The sequence below is a fragment of the Choloepus didactylus genome, chromosome 2 (assembly GCF_015220235.1).
Source record: "Choloepus didactylus isolate mChoDid1 chromosome 2, mChoDid1.pri, whole genome shotgun sequence".
Taxonomy (NCBI): Eukaryota; Metazoa; Chordata; class Mammalia; order Pilosa; family Megalonychidae; genus Choloepus; species Choloepus didactylus.
In genome coordinates, this window is record NC_051308.1 from 53,443,531 (window position 1) to 53,465,423 (window position 21,893).

The window sequence follows — 21,893 nt, forward strand, 5'->3', positions numbered from 1 at the left end:
CCCTTCGTGCAAGGCAAAAGCTGAGCTATGGCATCGAGGAGGTAGAGACAATGAGCATGGAGCCCAGAGGAGGGGGAGACTCCATTCAAACGGGTGGAATGGATAGGCTTTTGGAGAGTGTTGACATTTAACCTGAGTCCTGAAGGACTTGAGTGATTTGGACACGTGGAGCCATGAAGAAAAGGCATTCTAGGAGATGATGGTGCATGGATTTCTGAGGCTTGCAGAGTAATGTGAAAGTATTAACTCCATATAGTGGATTTAGTTCAGACCCTCATTTCATGGAGACCTAAATAAGCAAGAAAACAAAATATTTTTGATATAGGAATTTTTTAATTAAAAAAAATGAACTGCACTTTGCATACAGAAAAGCGAAAACTTGAGCCCCAAGAGGACAGATGATCAATGATTCCACAATGTCAAAAGCGCTAATATTAGCAAATTCTCCTACCCAGATAATTGTTATTATTGATCATGGTGGCAAAGAGACAGTAAAGTTGCTTAACTGATGTTTTCTATATTGAGGGAACTTTTTCTTTCTCTTTTGGGAAAAATTACAGTGATGACTCCAGGGTGGTTTTCTTTGCACGGTCTCTCTGTTGTTCCAGTAGTTCAGTCTCCAGAGACAGCTTATATAACTCCAGGGCCAATTTCACTTCTTCAGGCTTTGGCAGACACTGCATGAGGTGTTTACCCGCCAGCACCTTCTCACAGCCTTCAGGGACTTCCTAAAAGAGATAGAAGTGGTGGGTGTGGTTAGGAGGCTTATCCCCAAATCATGGCACGGTGACAATCTAGCAAGTGCATCGCTGACAACGGCAGGGCTGCAGGAGCAGGAACAACCCCAGAACTGGTGGGTGAGCAGGGAAAACCAGAAAATACTGCGGGTCCTACCACAGTCTTCCCAAGAGGGTCTTGATCTGATCTGAGACAGCTTCCCAGAATGCCTACACTGGGGACAGCAGCAACTTCTGCTGACCATCCGGAAATAGAGGGAAAGTATATCTGGTAGTCCAGTCTTTATCTTATGGTCAGAACTTTCCCCAAGGAGCTCAGTTTTTCCTGTTCTAAAGTGAGAGCCGGGAAACTTACTACTCCTAACTCATCAGAGTGCTTCTGGGTAGAAAGAGAGAATTCCTGGAAGTGACCTTCAAGAACTCAGATAAATCCTGATAAGTGAGATCACACTGGCAGTGGCTAGACAGTGCTTCGGGGGAGGCCACTATTTCTCACGTGTGATACGACAGGAACTTGTTTGAATTCTGCCACTTACCCACTCACACTTGGGCACTTTTGGATGCCAACTTCTGTTCTCTGAGCAACTGATCCTTTGGAAACCAACCAGACCATAACCAGAGTTGCACTGGACAGTGACAGTTTCAGGTTCAATATAATAACTCTTATTCACAGACAGCTTTCCATTGGTAATATCTGGTCTCAGACACAGAGCTATAACGGAAACACCAATTTAAGCACTGTATAATTCTAAGAAAAAAGTCATGATAATCTATGGCAATGAGAATGAACTATATCTGGGTGCTGATAATTGTTCTCTCTTTGGTCATTTTGAGAATAACAGTGATATTAACATTGAGGTTAGACTTTGGACTAAGCATTTATGTTATTATCTCATTAAGTCTCTCAACATTGCTACAAAGTGAGTAATGTTATTATTCCAATTTTTCTAGGAGAAAATTGAGACACAAACAGGTTAAGAAATGTGCCCAAGGTCATAAACTTTTAAATAACTTTATAGGATATTTTAAAAAAAAAAAACTGTGACATCAAAATCTCAGCTATCAAAACAATCATCCCTCATACTCTTGATCTCTGCAAAATACTAGGTAGGAAATTTTCATTCTTCTTGCCTTATTATCCTCCCCTGTTCAATGGCGACAATAGCAGCAAATAATTCCTGGAGTTGTTATTAGCAAAGTGCTACTAAAGCTGTAGTCATGTAAAAATCAGCTAGTTTTGACTCACTCTGTTTTCATAACAGGCTGACAAACCAGGAGTCCCCCGAATCATGGGCAGGAAGTGCCCTGCGTGAGGGTCTGAGGAAACCCCCTCACTTCATCGTGTTTGGAATTAGCCAAGAGAACCTGCATTCACGCTAATGCAAGTTTCCATAAAAATTTTGCTGCAGGCTCACAGGTACTCTCAGATAAAATGCACTGCCTCTAGAATATACCTGGAAATATACACAAGAAATTGGGAATAGGAGCTGCCTTCAAGGGGCTGAATCTTATGACTAGGAGAAAGAAGGGGGGCAGTTTATATTGCTATATGTCCTTTGCTCTTTTTGCATTGTGTACCTGGTGCATATATGTTATTTTAATTTTTATAGTGGTAACACACATACAACATAAAATTTCCCATTTTAACCACTTTAATTGTACAATTAATGGTATTAATTGCATTCACGTGGTTGTTCTACCATCACCACCATCCATTAGCAAAACTTTTTAACACCCCAAACAGAAACTCTGTAACTATTAAATAACTCCCGCCATTCCTCTTTCTTCCAGCCCCTGGTAACCTGTCATCCACTTTCTAGGAGTTTGCATATGCTAGGTATGTCATATGATTAGAATCATACAATAGCTGTCCTTTTGTTCATGTGCATATAACAATTACTTTAAATGAATTAACAGAACAAATGTTCACATGCTGACTCTGGCAAAGAAGAAACTTTGCTGGCAGTCCTTTTGTGATAGTCCTACCCTTGGCCATGGGCTGAAAAGGGAGCTGGACTTACCTTTACACTGAGGAGCTGGAGGTGACCAGAATGAATCATCACAGGAGATTTTTGCCTCTCCAACCAGAGTGTATCCTGTATCACACTCATATGTGTACTGAATGTTCAAAAATGAACCACTTTTTTTGGCGCGTCCGTGGTCAATTTTAGGAGGTAAACGGCAACCTTGATGGTGAGAGATACAAGTGAGAGAGGATGAGCTTGTAGAAAATATAAAATAACACAGCCTAGAATTTGCATGATTTGTTGGCTGCTTCATTTGGTCCTTTCATCTCTCTGTCACAGGATTACTTGGCTACACCCAAGCGCTTGTGCTGCTCTCCTATAATCCTCAGGCTGAGGACCCTGTAGAAAGGCTTGAATTGAATTAAAAATCTCTTGGTTGAGGGAGTTCTTCTATCTTCTTGATAAGTTCAATAAACTTTTATGCTATTTAGGGATCATTTGGGCATGAAGGCAGGATTCAGTTACTAAGTCACATTTACTAGGGGACACTCAATGAATTTCATGCTAAATGCAGAGATTGCATCTGTAAGAAATATAAAAACATTAAATAAATCCACAATCTCTTAGTCACTGCACCCCAATCAAAACTGTCCATTCATCTCTGCCAAGAATATACTTCAGGCAATTAAAAAATATTGTGGAAATGAATTCATAGGAGAATAAAAATATTTGCTTGCATGTTAAAATAATAAACATGACATTGGATGGAACAGCTCTCTGAAACAGGACATCTCAGTGTCTACAAACACTGCATGAGAGCATTGGACTATTACAAAAGAAAATGCTGATGGGCTAGAGTAGTTACTACACTAGGATGACTCCTGGAAGCATGGGATTTTTGTGCGTATGCATTTTTTTGCATATATATATAAATGAGATTGAAATTCCAGAATTGCCATGGCAGATGTCGAAGAAGGATTAAATGATTCTGGGCATTGAGAATCCTGGAGTGGACATATTACGTTAAGGCCAGAAAACTTTACATCACCAATGATTATGTGACATGGGAAGGCCTGGAGGATAAAACATTTACCAAGGCCATAGGAATTCCCTGACAAGACTTGCACCAGCATCACAGGCTAGAGCTGATGATAAGAAAGGCCCTTAAAGAACTAGGTTTGCTGATATCAAAAGCAGCCAGGGGCTGTGCACCTGCTTCAGAAGGGAGGTGAATATAATCATCACAATGAGTTGAAAGGTCAGAGAGGCTGCACAAATAGTAAGCCAGGTCCTGCAGGTGTCCAGTCATGGTGGCACAGTGCCTCTCCTTAGCTTTCATATGGCTATATGAGCATCCACCATAAACCAATAAAAGAACAGGAAAGCCAGAGCTCGATTCCCAGATGAGAATTTTTGTAATGTGTGTCCAGACTTAGAATGGATGACAGCGACACTATAGTCCAATCAGGAGTGGCCTTGAAAGACGTAGTGAGAGAAAATCCTCCTGGTAGACAGAGCTGGAAGTGGTACACCAGGTCATTCCATTTGTTGGGAGAAAAAGTAGTCCAAGGATAAAATAAATTAGGATTTGTGGCTTGGAATGAATGGTTTTTCTGGTAAGTGTCTTGTACTTAGAAAGAATGGAAGATTGGGCATAAGAAAATACAGGGTAGAAGCAGGCGGATAGACATATGCGAATGGGGAGGAAGTGTGTAGATTTTTATTTCACATCATAATCCTCACCAGAGCATTCCAAATAGAAGAGGCATTAAACAACCAAGTCGGAAAAAATGCCTCAACCCCATGAAGTCAGCCATCCTCTGTCACTGGCCCCACCAGTGGGGCACCAAGGAAAAGGAGTCAAGTAGCCACAATGACATGGATGGAGGATAAGCGTGAACCCAAAGGCATGGGCTCTCACTTACCAAGGCTGAATAGCTATTGTTGCCACTGAATGTCCAGCCTGCCAACAACAATTCCGAGTCCCTGACAGGATACCATCCCTCGAGGCACCAAGAAAACACTCGTTAGTAAGTTGACGGTATTGGACCCTTTTCACTCTGGAAAGGCCAGAATTTATTCTAACAGAAATAGCTAAAAATACATATTGCAGATACAGATTTGCCTTTCCTGCCATAGGTCCTCAGTCAGCACAGTTATCTGAAGGCTTATAGAGAATTTGATCAACTGGCATGAGATCCCAGCTATCACTGTGTCTGACTAGAGGACCCACTCTCAGCAAAGTGTGGTATTGGGATCATAGCCATATAAACCACTACTCATATCACATACTGCATCACATGGAACCTGCCAGCCTGATAGAACATTGGCATGGCCTCTTAAAGGCATGAAGTGCCAAGTGAAAGGCAATGCGTTACAGTGATGGGGCACGATCTTCCCAAATGTAGTATTCACTTTGAATCAAGACTGACCTTTATATGGTACTCGATCCCCAATAAAATAAATGCATGGGTCCAGGAACCAAGGGGTGGAAACATGAGTGCCCCCATTCCATCACTCTAAGTGACCCACTTGGGGAATTTAAGCTTCTCATCCCTGAAACTCTGAGATCTGCAGGTTTAGAAGTCCTGATTCACAAACTGGGAACTTTCCCACCAGATGAGATAAGGGATTCGCATTGCTTTATAAGCTGCAATGGATGCCTGGCCACTTTGGGGCACATTTGGGTTCCTTCTTGCCCAGAAGGCAAGAAGAAGAATCACTACCCTAGCAAGGGTAATTGATCCTAACCATCAGTTGAAAGGGCTGCTGAAGTACAACAGCAGAAGGGAGGAATGTGTTTCCTGGAGCACCTCTTGGTGGAGGAGAGGCAGGCATTTCACACTGATGTTATAATCTTAGCAAAGGCTTACAGGAAGCAGATGGTTGCTATTTGAGAGAAAAGAAGGAGGCAAGTTCAGAAAAGCAGATTCCAACATATTAAGGTAGGTCTTGAACTGCAGGTTAATTCATATGAGCCAGAGGTAAAGGAAGAGGAAAAATAAACACAAAGAAACATAAAGCAATAATTGACAAGGCTAGCTGATCTATTAGATATAGCCTGTCTTCAACGATCCAGAAAAGAAGCGGAAACCTGGAATGTAAATAGAATGGGAACAGTTGGAGAAAAAAAGAGAGAATATTGGACTGGGTTCAAGGCTTTTTAAATTTATCCACTCCAATTTCTTGCTAAAAGCAGAATCATGCAGAGGATACACATTCTTTTACTGAATGTCAAATCTTCTCTTAATAAGATTCATCATTTTTATATGAAGAAACTTCCGAAATAACATAATTCCATAAACTCTTATTTCGAACACATTTTGGTGTTCTGGGATACTACGTGCCATCTTTTCTGCATCTAGCAGTAGAATGCTCCCCATGTTACATATGAAATACAGTCGCCATGGGTATACACACAGCGATTATTGACATTTGCTCTTGTAGATGCAATGATTTCATTATGCTCCAGGGGTGGTTCAGGGCAACATATTGCTAAAAAATAGAAAATGATGCCAATGTTCAGGAAAATCACCATGAGGAGCCTCCATGGCTAACAATCTCATTTCTACCTTTAGAATATTTCACCACTGAGGAGAAATTGGGGAAATAAAAATGGGCACCAGGGCGATGTGAATCTGCTCCAAACTCCGTTGCTGATTTGTTAAGGTTCTCCAACCCAGGTATTTCACTCCAACTAAGTATTTTCATTAGGCACCTTCAAAATGAAAAGCTGGGTTAAGCGTCTATGAAAATGCAAATTTTCAAAAATTTTCAAGAGCAACGACAGCTTCTCATCCTTCTCCTTATGGCCCCTCAGGCTTATACCATTATGAAGCACTCTAGTAATGTGCACTTACCCACTTGCAAGGGGGGAGAAAGCAAGTTCTCAAAGATTTATAATCAGCAGGAGCTAATGCACAGAAAGAAATTTAAATTATTGCTTGTGGGTGTGATTTTTCTTTTCTGATGCAAACTTTAAGAGATAGAGCTATTCAAATTCTTCCATTTTAATGCAGTAAGTGCTTATATAATAAATATACTTTATTAAACAAAGCAATAAGACCATAGTAGGCAAAATAAATATAGTTAAAAAGTCTGTTTTTAAACATCCATATGCCTTCACTTATATTCAAGAAATTAGTTTGTTAGTTACATATCATTGTTTATTATTATTATCATTATAAAGAACCCTCAAGACTTGTACTATCAATACTTTATTATTTAAGTGGTGGTAATTAAATGTTGTTAAATATATTTTTAATTCAGTCCTTAAGCCTTTTGTTCTATTTCCCCAAAACAAGTGTGAATAACTGAAAAATTTAAGTTTGTTAATTCCCAATATGAAATAAATGATCTTTCCATAGGTTGATCTCAACCACCATTTCCATTATTTTTGCATTTCACACATTTTTCACATTCTAGTCTGTGGAATAAAGTTCCCTGTATTCTGGGCCTGCATGTCTTAACTTCTAAAAGGGCAAGATTCTAAGAGATGTGTAAAAGGATGCATTTTCTGACCCTCCTGTCAATTCCACTGAGGCCCATAAAACAGCATCCACCTGCCTCGCACACCTCCACAGTGCAGCTCCTTCCATGGAACGGAGACCAGCTCTGTCCGCCCACGGTGCCTGGCTCAAGAGGCCTGAGACACGAGTCACCTTGCAGCTGGTTGAGTTCATGACTGTTTCACAGACGTACTCTTACCAACACCTGAAGTCCAGACGGGGGAGGCAAGGGCTGTGAAGGGAGTCTGACTCTAACAATGGTTAAGCTATGGATAAGTCTAAAGCTCTTGAATGGAATTTGCTAAGCCATACATCAAACACATCATTAGAAAATTACATTTAGGCATTAACACACAAAAAAAGTATGTAATTTGATCCCTGAAAGGCTGTTTAACAGACCTTGAGGCACATTCTTGCAATACAGTTAGGAAGATATGACATAATCACATGAATAGCAAAACCACAATATCAGTCAGTTTATGAGAGTGTCCAAAGTTGAGGGAAGCCAGCAAGAAGGCTAGAGGAAAGGAGAGAGAGAATCAAGGGAAAGAGCATTAAGATAACACTTCCTAGAGAAGACTGTAAGTATATTTTGAGATTGAATAATACTTGCTTAGATGAATGAGATGTAGGCAGGCATTTCATGTTGCAATGATGGTTTGAGAGGTAATGGAACGTTGTTGCTGAAGGGAGAAGAAAGAAGCAAGCTCCGAAAGGCAGAGTGAGACAAATTGAGCAGATTTTATACTTCAGGTTAAGGCATATGGACAAAAGGTATGGTGGGAATTTGAGGAAATGGAATAGGAGAGAAACCTGGAGGAGTCATTGACAAGTCTCTGAGACCTGTTGGCTTCACTCTACCTTCACTGCCTCAGAAAGACGAAGAGACCCCGAAGGTCAGGTGATGGTTTGCAGGGAAGACAGTGGGAGTGTTGGGGTGGGTAGGGCTTTGGAATAATAACGAATTTAGCCATTTCGATTTCCAAGAGAGCAGAAATGCCTAGGGTGTATGAATTATTTTAACTAATCCTAAATATCCATCATTTTGATGTAAAAACACTTCCAAAGTAAAACTTTCACGCCTTGCTTTGAAAAGCAGCTCTGAAATCACCCTGTGATAGTAAGCAAGTTCTTAAAGTCTGCACAGCATGGGATCATTCTGAAGTCCTAGAAATTAATCTTGACACATTCTCTCAGTGCTCTTGCCAGGATCATAAGATGGCATTTTAAGACTCTGCATGCTGTCTGCTTGGCATGTAATCCCTGTATCATCAGAATTAGGAAAATACCTGATATCACATGAATATGCAACATAGTTTCCATAAAAATAAACCCACTTTGTTGGTGAAACCTCTTCTTCTCTGTTGAGTGATATTGTCACTCTAGGAAAAATGATCTATTTAAATATTCTGATAGACAGCAGAGGAGATATGTATAGAAATAGTTTTTAAAAATTGTTCAGAAAGAATTGTTTAGAAATCATTTCTCTTAAAGTAGAAATTGTATTGACAGCTAAATAATAAATATTACTTTTTATTTTTATATTTCCATTTCTATGCTAAAATAAGGATTTATTACTCACATCTGCATTTATAACCATCACTATCATACTGGGTTCCACTGGTTCTCCTAGACCCTTTCAGTGCTCATTGGTTAGGGAAAATTGCCTAACAATTCCTTACATTTATATAATGTTTTTAGCTTGTGTTGTGCTTTACAAGTTTGCCCTACCAAATTTACTCATTATTTATAGTAACAAAAATTTTTGTTTTCTGGAGGGCAAAATTTTTCCTAACTGATCATTAATACAACAGAAAAAATAATTAACCCAATAGGAGAATTAATTTTTAAGACTTTAGGAGTACCCATTTACTTTATTAATTATATTTATTAATTATTATTTATTAATATAAATGCTAAACTTATTTTTTGCCAGACCAGCTCCTCTACGATTTGAAATATTTTGCATTCCAAGTAATAATAGCCTATATCTGAAAGAACTAAAACAATTTAAATAGTTTGTTAATAGTATTGTTCTTCTCCAAATTTGTGCTGAATTGTTGCCATTTGATTATTCTTTAATCATAATCAGGAATTCTTCCCCATACCTTACTTTTAGTGATAGCCCCTTCCCCAAGCACTCACCATACAGGCCAGGCAGGCTTAGCAATAGGGCCAAGGCCCGGAGGAGGGTCCATGCTGGGAACATGCTCTGCAACTTGAGAGGCAGGGTGCAGAGTCTCAGACGTGCAGCTCCGGGGCTCAGCGTTCTCAGACACCCTGAGTCAGGCTGCAGTGGAGGCTCTATGTAACTAGCAAGTAGATGCCTGAAGCAAGGAACTAAGCTTTGGCAAGGCTACAGCTCTGAGTCACTAAAAGGGAAGGGGCCGAGTCAAGGAGTAAACCAGGTCTACTGACAGGCGCCATACAATGAAGCTCCAAGTATTGGGAAGAATGATATGGGCTTGATATGAGAGCTCTCTGGGATTCTCAGAGTGTTTATAATCATAACCCTAAGACTTTCTCACTGTTCTGAAGTCAACCATGTTCACTTATTCTCTGCATGGATACATCATTTCTCTATGAGTAATCAAGAAAAATTAGGAAAACAGTAGAGTCTGTGTGGCAGGTTCTTTAGGGTTCGTAGTGAGATACTGGAGCATGTTTTACACCAGCTCCCAGACATGTTAGGTATTCAGTCACTAGTATAAATTACCAGTGGGAGGCAAGGACAAAAAAAGATCTCCAAAATTAAATTCTCTTCCTAAACACTCCAGGGCCTAATTGGAATAGGAAAAGACACAAGTCTGTAATTGTGGAAAGGCTCAAAAACACAGACTAAACAACAATTACTCCTACAATATTTATGTGGGAAACTTCTGGTTTTCTTGATGTATCTCTGACAACAAATGAATTAACCTTGGGACCACACTAGTTGGAGAGTAAAAGGAAATTTCTTAGAGTGGTGTTTACAACACAGTAAAGCATGCATGGAAAATTAAATGATAGAGAATGAGGCATCATACATGGAGAAAGAAGTCTGACAATTTTAAGAATTTCTGAAGGATGCTGGGTCAGAGTAAAGGACCTTCCAGCCTCGCTTGTATCTCTGAAAAATAACACCAAAAGACAAGCAGTAGAAAGGCATGTTTAATTAACCCCAAGACTTGGTTTCCATTAACGACTATCTGGATCTTTCACCCAGATTATTTCTTTTGGTTTTGGCAAAGGGGACACATAAAGTTCCCAACCTGCATTTCATGTTTTGCCCCTTGGATCAGCTGTGGATATTTGTTGCTTGAAAATATATAGATATTCATCCGTTCAGAACAGGGATCACTGGAAAATGTCTGAAAGTGACCTTAACCACTCTTTAGCTGAGCTGAAGGGAGTATGCTAGGCATTCAACAACCAAAGTGCTTAGCTCTCAAAAATAAAGAGGAACATTTAGCAGAAAGGCATCCTCTATAATACTGATGACAGCATAATTAAATTTCAACACTCCTAGACAGAAAGGGAAGTAAAGAAACCTACCATGTAGTTGTTTGGTTTTATAAAGAAGAATTAAAATAAAATCTGAGTACGTCAGATAAAAGTGGTAATTTAAATAATTAAATGGAAGATTAGTTTAAAAACAGCTTCTGTGTTTTAATCATGTTTTAAACTTGTATGTAAATTCTTGCCTTTCATTTTTTTTAAGTTTGCTGGTGAAGAAACAGATTCAGAGAGACTAAATATACTTCCCAAGGCCTTTCATCTCATCAATAGCCAACTCAAATTCTGAATCCATGTCAGATTCAAATCCCAAGCTCTTTCCACTATGCCATACTAATTTTCATTTAATGGATTCAGACTACAAAGTTTTCTTGTACAGAACCCTGAGCCTATCACTTAGGAAATTGTACCTGGAATTTTTCTGTTTCTTCTGTTGTGGAAAAGACTCCAGACAGCCCACTCCATCAGGAGGCTGAATCCCATATGACCACCCAAGAATTAGCCCCATAACTTAACCAGAAATTCTGTAACACAGGCTTCAATCTCCACATCATACACATATGGAGGGTTTGGGACTAAAATGGTCTCTGGGATACTTTTCATTTCAGAAATTCTAAGTTTATATTGTGATGTCAAAAAAAGTGAAGAAAAACTTAGATATTTATGGTCTTAAATATTGGAAAGGAAGGGCAGGAACAGGGTTAAGATCTTGAGGAATGAAACTCTGTTCCCATAGCCCAACTCACCATGGAAGGATCATATTAACACCTATAGAATGAACTAAGTACACAAATGAATAGGAACCTGAGATTTGCTATAGGTTGAGCTCCCCCAGAAACATTCCTTGAGGATTTGAGTGCAAGTAGTTTATGTGGGAGATGATTCTAGGAATTACCATTAAAGGAGAGGGGACAAGAAAAGGGAAAGGGAAGAAAAAGAATGCAAATTGCATTAGTGAGCAGATTACCTCGGTGGACAACTGAAGCTAAATGCCATTGAGAGCCTCTGGGAGAGAATGTAGAACTTGCCTCAGAGACACCCATTGTGGGACAAGAAAGCTGGCATTTTTATCCTTCAGAGCCCATTTTACCATATCCATTCATGATCAAACCTCTTAGCAAACTAGGAATAGAGGGAAACTTCCTCCAACATGGTTAAAGAGCATCTACCAAAACCTATACTTAATGGTGAAAGACTGAAACCCTTCCCTTAAAGATCGGGAACAAGGTAAGGCTGTCCACTCTCACCATTACTATTTAACTTAGTTCCAGAAGTTCTAGCTAACACAGTAAGAAAAAAAGAAAAAGAAAAAAAGGAAAGCAACAAAAGCCATATAGATTGGAAACAAGAAATGAAACTCCCTATTTGCAGATGAAATGACTGTCTCCATAGAAAGTCGCAAGATAGCTACCAAAAACAAAACAAAAAATCTCCTAGAACTAAATAGTGAGTTCAGCAAGAAAGCAGGATACAAGATCAACACACAAAATCCACTGCATTTCTATATATTAAGGACAGGCATTTGGAAACTGAAATTAACACCACTACCATTTACTATTACTCCACAGAAAATGAAATACTTAGATATAAATCTAACAAAACATATACAGGATCTGTATGCAAAATTACAAAATGCTGTTGAAAGAAATCAAAGGAAGCCTAATAAATGGAGAGGCATATTGTGTTCATGGAAGACTCAGCATTGTAAAAATGTCAATTCTTTCCAAATAGTTTTAAGAAGAAACAGCAAGTTTTCTTGTAGACATAGACAGGTTATTCAAAAATTTATCTGGAAAGGCACAGGACCTAGAACAGCTAAAATAATTTTGAAAAAGAAGAGAATTGGAGGAATCACTTTACCAGATATTAAGATTTACTCTATAGCAATTGTAATTTAGACAGTGTGGCACTGGTGAAGAAATAGACACTTAAGTTGATGTAGATACATAGAGAACCCCAAAAGAGACCCTCTCAGATATGCCAAATGATTTTTCACAAAGGTCCAAAAGCAATTGAATGGAGAAAGGATGGCCTTCAACAAATGGTTCTGGAGTAATTGGGTATCCATAGGCTATAGGAAAAAGAAAAAAAACTAAAATCCCATCATATACAAGAATGAACTCAAAATAGATCACACGATATTGACTGTGTTTTAAGACTTCAACTTCTGCATGAGACCAAGGGAAGAGACATTTATTTGGTGCAGGATCTATATTTTCTGTAGCACAGTAATAATTTAACCTGTATGGTCAATTTATTCAAACACCGTAATTACATGGAACCTTGAGTATGAAGTTAGATCTGGTAGATTTGTGCAGGTTAGTGTGAAATCCTGATACATCCCAAACTAATTTGGGCAGAGAATAAAAATGTATTTGCAGGTCCCCACTGAGGAACTGGGGAAAACTGTGAAATGTTGGACTTCCCCACCTGCATTGTTACTGATATTCTCACAAACACTGAGGACAAACAATTTAGTAGGCTAAGCCTTCGATCTTGGGGTTGCCCTTATGAAGCTTGTTACTGCAAAGAAGAGGCTAAGCCTACCTATAATTGTGCCTAAGACTCTCCCCCAGAGAACCTCTTTGTTGCTCAGATGTGGCCTCTCTCTAAGCCCACTTGTCAGGTGAACTCACTGCACCCCACCCCTACCCCTACATGGGACATGACTCCCAGGGATGAGCCTGGACCCAGCATCATGGGATTGAGAAAATCTTCTTGACCAAAAGTGGGAAATAAAATGAAACAAAATAAAGTTTCAGTGGCTGAGATTTCAAATGGAGTCAAGAGGTTCTGGAGGTTATTCTTATGTGCTATATGGATATCCCTTTTTAGTTTTTAGTGTATTGGAATAGCTAGAAGGAAATACCTGAAAGTGTCGAACTGCAACCCTGTAGCTTTAATTCTTGAAGACGATTGCATAGCTATGTAGCTTACATGGTGTGAGTGTGTGATTGTGGCTCACACTCCCTTTACCCAGTATATGGACAGATAAGTAGAAAAATGGGGACAAAAATTAAATGAAAAATAGGGTGAGGTGGGGGGATGGAATGCTTTGGGTGTTCTTTTTTACTTTTAATTTTACTCTTTTTTTTATTTTTGGAGTAAGAAAAATGTTCAAAAAGTGATTGTGGTGATGAACGCACAACTATATGATGGTACTGTGAACAGTTGATTTTATACTTCAGATGATTGTATGGTATGTGAATATATCTCAATAAAATTGCATTTAAAAAACTGAATTTAAAAAATAGATCACAAATTTAAATCTAAATCTAAAATGTAAAGCTACAGAAGAAGGGGACCAGCCTTCAAGCTACAATGATGCAGGATGGCAGCCACCATGGGAATAAAAGTTGCTCACAATTTCTGACTGTTGGAAGAACACAAAGAAGACCAAAAAGGAGTAGAAGCTGGCACAGTTAGCTGGGGTCTAGAAGATGATGAAGACATGACACTTACAAGATAGACAGGGGTGGTAATTTTAGACCTCCAAGAATAGTTTATGAAAACAGAATATACAACATTAAAATGGAATGTGACCTAAATACCCAGAAGCATACCCCTTTGAAAGATTGGTAACAGAAATCAATATGAATGGAGTTAGTAGTTCTAATGGAGTGGTGGGCCCAAGAGCCATATCAGTGCTAGCAAAATGGCAGCATTAAAATAGCATTAGAGTTGTTCTTCAAGAGCTTCAGCTTCTAGCATTAGAAAATGAAGGGAAGTAAAAACAAATATTTCACTGAAGAGGATATAAAAATGGCAAATAAGCACATGAAAAGATGAGCAGTATCATTAACTATTAGGGAAACACAAATTAAAACTACAATGAGATATGATGGCACCCCTATGAGATTGGCTAATGTAAAAAATAGTGACGCTACCAAATGCTGGCCTGGATGCCAAGACATTGGATCACTCGTATTGCTGGGGGCAAGTTAAAATGGTACAGACATGCTGGAAAACAGTTTGTCATTTTCTTAAAAAATTGCATGTGCAACTATCATATGACCCACTAATTGCACTCATGGGCATTTATCCCAGAGAACTGGAGACTTATGTTCACACAAAATCTGTGCACAAATGTTTATAGCAACTTTATTCATAATAGTACCCAAATGAAACAACTTAAGTGTCCTTCAACATGTGAATGGTTAAACAACATGAGGTAAATCCATGCCATAGAATATTACTCTGCAATAAAAGGGGATTGCACATATTTATCTGCACAACAACTTGGAGATGTCAAGGGAATTATGCTAAGTGATAAATGTCAATCTCAAAAGGTTACATACTGTATGATTCCATTTATATAACATTCTTCAAATGACAGAATTAGACATGGAGAGGGGAAGGCGGGAGTTGAAAGGATAGTACAAGAGATCCTGGTGATGAAAGTGTTCTGTATCTTGACTGTAGTGGTGGTTACACAACTCTACAAATATGGTAAAATTGCATAGAACTAAACACACACACTCACACACACACACACACACAAATGAGTGCATGTAAATTGGTGAAATCTGAACAAGGTCAATGGATTGTATCAATGTCAATTTCCTGATTGCAATACTATAGTAATCATTGCCTTTGAGGGAAACTGGAAAAAGATGGTATACCTAATCTCCTTGTATTATTTCTTACAACTGCATATGTATCTACAATTACCTGAAAATAAAAAGTTAAAAGAAACTGTAGGAATTTTTATTTTAATCTTTCAAATGGGCAAAATTTCAAAAGTTTGAAAAAATACTCACTTTAGAGGTGGTGGAAAAACAAAAATTTTTATATTATAAAATTTTACAAAGTCCATGAAGGACAATTTGGTGATATTTATCAAAATTTCAAATGTATCTTCTCTCTGACCCAGCAATTCCACATCTGGGGATTTGTTCTACAGATATAATGACTCATGTACCAAAGGACATAGATAGAAGATTATGCATCAAGATAATTGTGTATAACAGCATAAAATCAGAAACAGAGAGAACCTAAGGTGGCGGCTAGGTGAGACAGGGCAAAAGTACACCTCCGTGAAAAATACTAGATAAAAACCAGAAAGCGACCCAGAACACCAGTTCTGGCCAGCTGGGGATACTCCTGCCCAGGACCGGACCCACAGCGCAGAGCCATGCCCAGAAACCCAGTGTGACGAGGAGTGTATCCCATGGCACCACACACATGCCCCAATATCGGCCGTGGACAGTGGCCTTGGGTGCACACACAGCTAGCTGTCCCAGAGCTGGGAAGGTGGAGCTGTGTGAAAGTGGGGGGGGGGGGTGTTGAGATGCCCCATTCAGCCATCTTTGCATCAGGCTGGGAGCGCCCCTGCACAGCCCGGCGGCCCAGGGCTTCCCTTAAGGGATGGCATGCACTTGTGATGTAGCACAGCCTTCCCTCAGCAGAGGTTCTGGAAGATCACAGCTGAGAAGGGGGGCCTGCTCGGAAATCCCAGGGACCCTATGTCAATGCTGGGGACTTGTGGGTCAGCAGCAGAGACAATCTATGGCAAAACTGAAATGAAGGCTTAGACTCTTGGAATAGCCTTGAATCTCCAGAACACATGGGAGGTTTGATTATTAAAGCTTCCCTGCCTCCCTAACCACCCAGACACATGCCCCACATTCAGGGCAGACAGCACCAACAACACACCCAAACTGAGTGCACCAACTAAACCCCACAAGAATCATTTCCCACAAAGACAAAGTTGAGGAGTACTGACTTGAGGGGAATAGGTGACTCGCAGATGCCATCTGCTGGTTAGTTAGAGAAAGCATACATCACCAAGTTGTAGATCTGAAAAATTAGATTGGTATTTTTTATAACTTGAAAGAGCCCTATCAAGCAAAGCAAATGCCAAGAGGCCAAAAACAACAGAAAATCTAAAAGCATTTGCTAAAACCAGACGATATGGAGAAGCCAATCCCAAACACCCAAATCAAAAGATCAGATGAGACACAGTACTTGGTGCAATTAATCAAAGAACTACAACCAAAGAACGAGAGCATGGCATAGGATATAAAGGACATGAAGAAGAACATGGCACAGGATATAAAGGACATAAAGAAGACCCTAGAAGAGCATAAAGAAGAAATTGCAAGAGAAAATAAAAAAATAGAAGATCTTATGAAAATAAAAGAAACTGTTGCCCAAATTAAAAAGACTCTGGATATTCATAATACAAGATTAGAGGAAGTTGAACAACAACTCAGTGTCCTAGAGGACCACAGAACAGAAAATGAAAGAACAAAAGAAAGAATGGAGAAAAAAAATAAAAAAATCGAAATGGATCTCAGGGATATGATAGATAAAATAAAACATCCAAATTTAAGACTCATTGGTGTCCCAGAAGGGGAAGAGAAGGGTAAAGGTCTAGAAAGAGTATTCAAAGAAATTGTTGGGGAAAACTTCCCAAACCTTCTGCACAATGTAAATACACAAAGCATAAATGCCCAGTGAACTCCAAATAGAATAAATCCAAATAAACCTACTCCAAGACATATTCTGATCAGACTGTCAAATACTGAAGAGAAGGAGCAAGTTCTGAAAGCAGCAAGAGAAAAGCAATTCACCACATACAAAGGAAACAACATAAGACTAAGTAGTGACTACTCAGCAGCCACCATGGAGGTGAGAAGGCAGATGCATGGCATATTTAAAATTCTGAGAGAGAAAATTTCCAACCAAGAATACTTTATCTGGCAAAACTCTCCTTCAAATTTGAGGGAGAGCTTAAATTTTTCACAGACAAACAAATGCTGAGAGATTTTGACAATAAAAGACCTGCCCTACTTCAGATACTAAAGGGAGCCCTATCGACAGAGAAACAAAGAAAAGAGTGAGAGATATAGAGAATTTTAACAGACATATATAGAACCTTACATCCCAAATCACCAGGGCACACATTTTTCTCTTCTGATCACGGATCTTTCTCCAGAATAGACCATATGCTGGGACATAAAACAAGCCTCAATAAATATAAAAAAAAAAAAAAAAAAAAAAAAGCAATTGAATATATTCAAAGCACATTCTTTTGACCACAATGGAATACAAATAGAAGTCAATAATTTTTTTATTTGTAACTCCACTATTTACTTCCTACAAGATATTAAATACATAAACTCTAATGACATATCAGTGGTTTTGGACTCAATGTAAAATATGTAATTTTTGACAAGAACTATATAAAGGTGGGGGAATGGAGGAGTATAGGAACATAGTTAACATGTCCTTTTGAAGTTAAGTTGGTATCAAAGAAAAACAAGATAGTTATGGATTTAAGAGGTTAAATTTAAGCCCCACAGTAAACACAAAGAAATTATCGGAGAATATGACCATAGAGATGAAAAGTAGAGTATGGGTTATGAGAAGTGGGGGAAGGGGCGATGGGGAGTTAAGAAATGAGTGTAGGATTGCTGTTTGAGGTGAAGGGAAATTTCTAGTAATGGAGGGTGGGAAGGTGATAGCATTACAATATTCTAAATGTGATTAATCCCACTAATGGAATGCTAGGGAGGGTGTGGAATGGGAAGATTTAGGCTGTATATATGTTTCCACAATTGAAAAAAAAAAAAAAGGACGGTCCAAATAGATGACAATTGAATGCCAAGGATGATCCTGGATGGGATCTGAGGATGAAGGAGAGGAGGCTCAAAGGGACACAGCTGGGACATAAGAGAAAAAAAAAAAAAGAAATATAGAATGTAAGCTTTGTATCAAGGTTGAATTTCTTGAACTTCTTAGCTGTGCTTAATAGGATTGCATAAAAGAATGTTCTTATTCATGGGAAATGTATATGTGAATTATAGTGTTTGTTCAAGGATGTGTGCAGCTTGCTTTCATATTTTCAGAAGACAGAGCAATAGATGATGGATGATAGGGAGGGAGGAAAGGAGGGAAAGAAAGAAATGGCAATGTGACAGCATGTTAAAGTTGGTGGATTAGGGTATTGGGGAGGGGGTCAGTGTGTGCTGGAGCTCTGTGTATGGGGTTTGTATTGTTTTTGCAACTGTTCCTATAACTTTGAATTTATTTCAAAATAAAATTAAAAAAAAATCAGAAACACACATGTCCATCAATAGATATCAAAATAAACTATGATAAGCTGCGATACATAACTTGGAAAACTATGCAGCTGTAAACACACACACTCACACAGAATGAGGAAGCACTAGATCCATTGATATCAAAAATCCCCACTACATACTGTTAAGTGAATAAAAGAAAAGTAAGGTTCAAAACATCACATATAGTCAGCTATTACCTTCTGTAATAAAGGTGTCAAATAATAACAAAAACATTTGTACTGACTTGTGTTTACATAAGTAAACAATAAAGGATAAATTCAAACCTAGACAAAGTTGTTTCTTGTCACAAGGCAGGGAGGAATGGGGTCAATGTGATGGAGTGGAAATGATAATTCTCGATGTGTACTTTTTCACATCATTTTTATTTTTGAAATATGTAAATTAATTAACTACTTTAAAAAATTAAGATAAAAGCATTATTTCTGGATTACCTTCCACTCACCCCTCTGAACAGCTGAGTTCTATTGCTAAACCAAAGAGAAAATCTGTCATAACTTCCATTTCCCATTTTTAAATCTCCTGGGTTTCTTTATCGTTTTTCTGGAAGGAAACTTAAAATGATCATTTTAAGTATGGGTCAGAGAGAGGACATAATTAAGTGGTTCCAGTCATTTACAAGATATGGCATTATAAAAATGTCTGGTTGATTAACTTTAACTCCTGATTCCAGATAAACCCAGAGACTCTGTTTCAACATTTATTTCTGTTCCTGACTCTTTGAATCATTGTTTTGATAAAAAATAAATGTTAACATTTATCCCACTTTTGTGACACAGTTTAAGAAAAGGAAACCCTGTACCTAGACTCAATGTTTGCTCAGTTAAATAATAAAGGATGTGGTATATTAACCAGGTGTCCACATAAAATACATGCTCCCCAAAATGTATGCCTTTGGTCACAAGGGAATCAGAAGATAAAGGGAAACAGATTCTATATTCTTACTATTAGAAAAAATATCTGAGTGTAATCCCACCTGACTTCTTCCCAAAAAACTACTAGTACTGGTGTTGTTACTTTTGAAAGTTACTTTTATCGAAGATTTTCATTTGTATAAAGGAATTCATTAAATTCCTAAGAGAACTTTCCAAAAAGGACAAAGTACCATTGAGAAAAATTAATGTTGATACTTACGGGTACAGAAGACACTACAGTGCCATGAGCTTCCAGCATTACAAGTCCCCAACTTGAACTGACCTACTACTGTAGCCAGGGCAGCCAGTGTATTTCAGAGCAGTTCCAGTTTTGAAGTCTGTTTCATACAACTCATTTATTGGAGCAGCAAAAGGTAAATTGAGGTGGGGTGGGAGGTGGTGGTGCACATTTACCTGAATACCAAAATGACAAGGAGCACCAGAAATTATAGCTTGAGACACAGCATCTCAATATTTCAGTAGTAAGATTTTTAAAGCAGGAGCATACTTTTCTTTTTTGTCACCACTCCTATTGTCCTGCACTGTTCAACCACCATAGTGAGCAACGCATGTTTCTTAATTAATGATAATGATGACAGTAATGCAAAAAGGCAGAAATTTTTCATTTGTCCTTACCTGCATATGTGGTAATTTATCATAAAATGGATAATCCAAGCTGAATCTCAACAGTCTATGAGATTGCCCACATCTGCCTACTCAGAATACAGGCATCTGAGCCAGGCCCTATAGCTCTACCTTCTTGCTTTGGCAGAAAGATAATTTATGAATCATAACAATACACAGGATTAGTAGCCAACTCAGGAGATAAGGATGAGAAGGAGACATGTACACTTTAGTACACTTTGTATTTTTGAATAATATGAATACATTGCCTATTTGAAAATAAAGGAAAAGTTTAAAAAAAAAGAATCACAAGGTGGAGAATGCATTAACCCTTGAAAAATAAAATCTTAACTCTACTTCCCTAGAAAGAATTAAATAAGGAAGCAAATTGCCTTTCAGGAGCCCAAATAGAATTATACCTGTCACCTCTACAAACTGAATAATCACACAGGCAGTGAAAACTCTTCATGGTCAGCTGGCAGATAAAAAGTATTTATTCCACATCATGACTGACTCTGAGTGAAACTGGAGAGTTCCTTGAGAGGAAATCCTAGAAGGGAACATCAAGACAGTCTATAAAACAGCCTTTTTTGTGGGATTATAGCAAGTTTTCCTATATTCCAGGGAATGTAGGTCAAATATTCCACAGGATGTTAAAGATGAATACCTGTTAGACATCTCTTAAAAGGAGCTATGTTTATGAACTCATTTCTGTGGTGCCAGTCTGAGCTTGTTCCCGCCTTACTCACCACGAACAGCAGCCAACAGAGCAGCGAACAAGGTCCTTGGGAACAGAGTTGGATCACGGACTCCCCACAGCCTAGAGAAAGGCCAAGGCTGCCAATTTCCATTTTCTACAGTGGGTCCCAGTTGGAACTCTTGGAGAATGCATGACTTGATGTTTCTTTGACATTTTTCTGCTGAAAGAACTCAACACAACAAACAGTAATTGAATTCCTACTTGTCATAAGTCACTAGGATAAATCACATGGGAACCATGTCTTCAAGAAAATTTTTGTCTGGAGTGGAAGAAAAGACATTAGCACAAACAGTTACATCAAAAGACAGTTTATGTTATCTGCTTTAGGATCATGATCAGGTGACCAGTTCTTTCCATATGGAGAGATGGAATGGGCTTATAGAGGAGACAGCATCTGAGACAGGTATGGTTATAAAATTTGGAATTATGGATATTGGGTATATTATGTGTGCTGGTTTGGATGTATTGTGTCCCATCCCCACCCCCATACCAGTCTTGTTGGGGCAGATATTGGTGTTGGCTAGGTTGGAATCTTTTGATTGTTTCCATGGAGATGTGACTAGTAACACCTTTGATTAGGGTGTGACCTGTTGATGGGATTGTTTCCATGGAGGTGTGGCCCCACCCATTCAGCTTGGGTCTTGATTTAATTACTGGAGCCCTATAAAAGCTCAGAAACAGAAGGACTTCAGAGGAGCTGCAGCTGAGAGACATTCTGAAGATGGCCATTGAAAGCTGATTTTGGAGCACGCCATTTTGAAGTGCAACCTGGGAGCAAACTTTGAGAGTTAAAAGCTGGTA

The 21,893-nt window shown here is 38.7% G+C and overlaps 1 protein-coding gene across 1 annotated transcript; it reads right to left on the reverse strand.

Annotated features, from left to right (window-relative positions):
• Nucleotides 1-313: 313 nt before the first annotated feature.
• Nucleotides 314-9,553, reverse strand: LOC119526050 (apolipoprotein R-like). The gene is made up of 4 exons (XM_037824835.1): nucleotides 9,358-9,553; nucleotides 2,759-2,923; nucleotides 1,274-1,449; nucleotides 314-728 (listed from the first exon to the last, which is right to left on the reverse strand). The coding sequence occupies exons 1-4, from the start codon at nucleotides 9,419-9,421 to the stop codon at nucleotides 555-557; spliced, it is 579 nt and encodes a 192-aa protein (XP_037680763.1). The 5' UTR covers nucleotides 9,422-9,553; the 3' UTR covers nucleotides 314-554.
• Nucleotides 9,554-21,893: the final 12,340 nt, after the last annotated feature.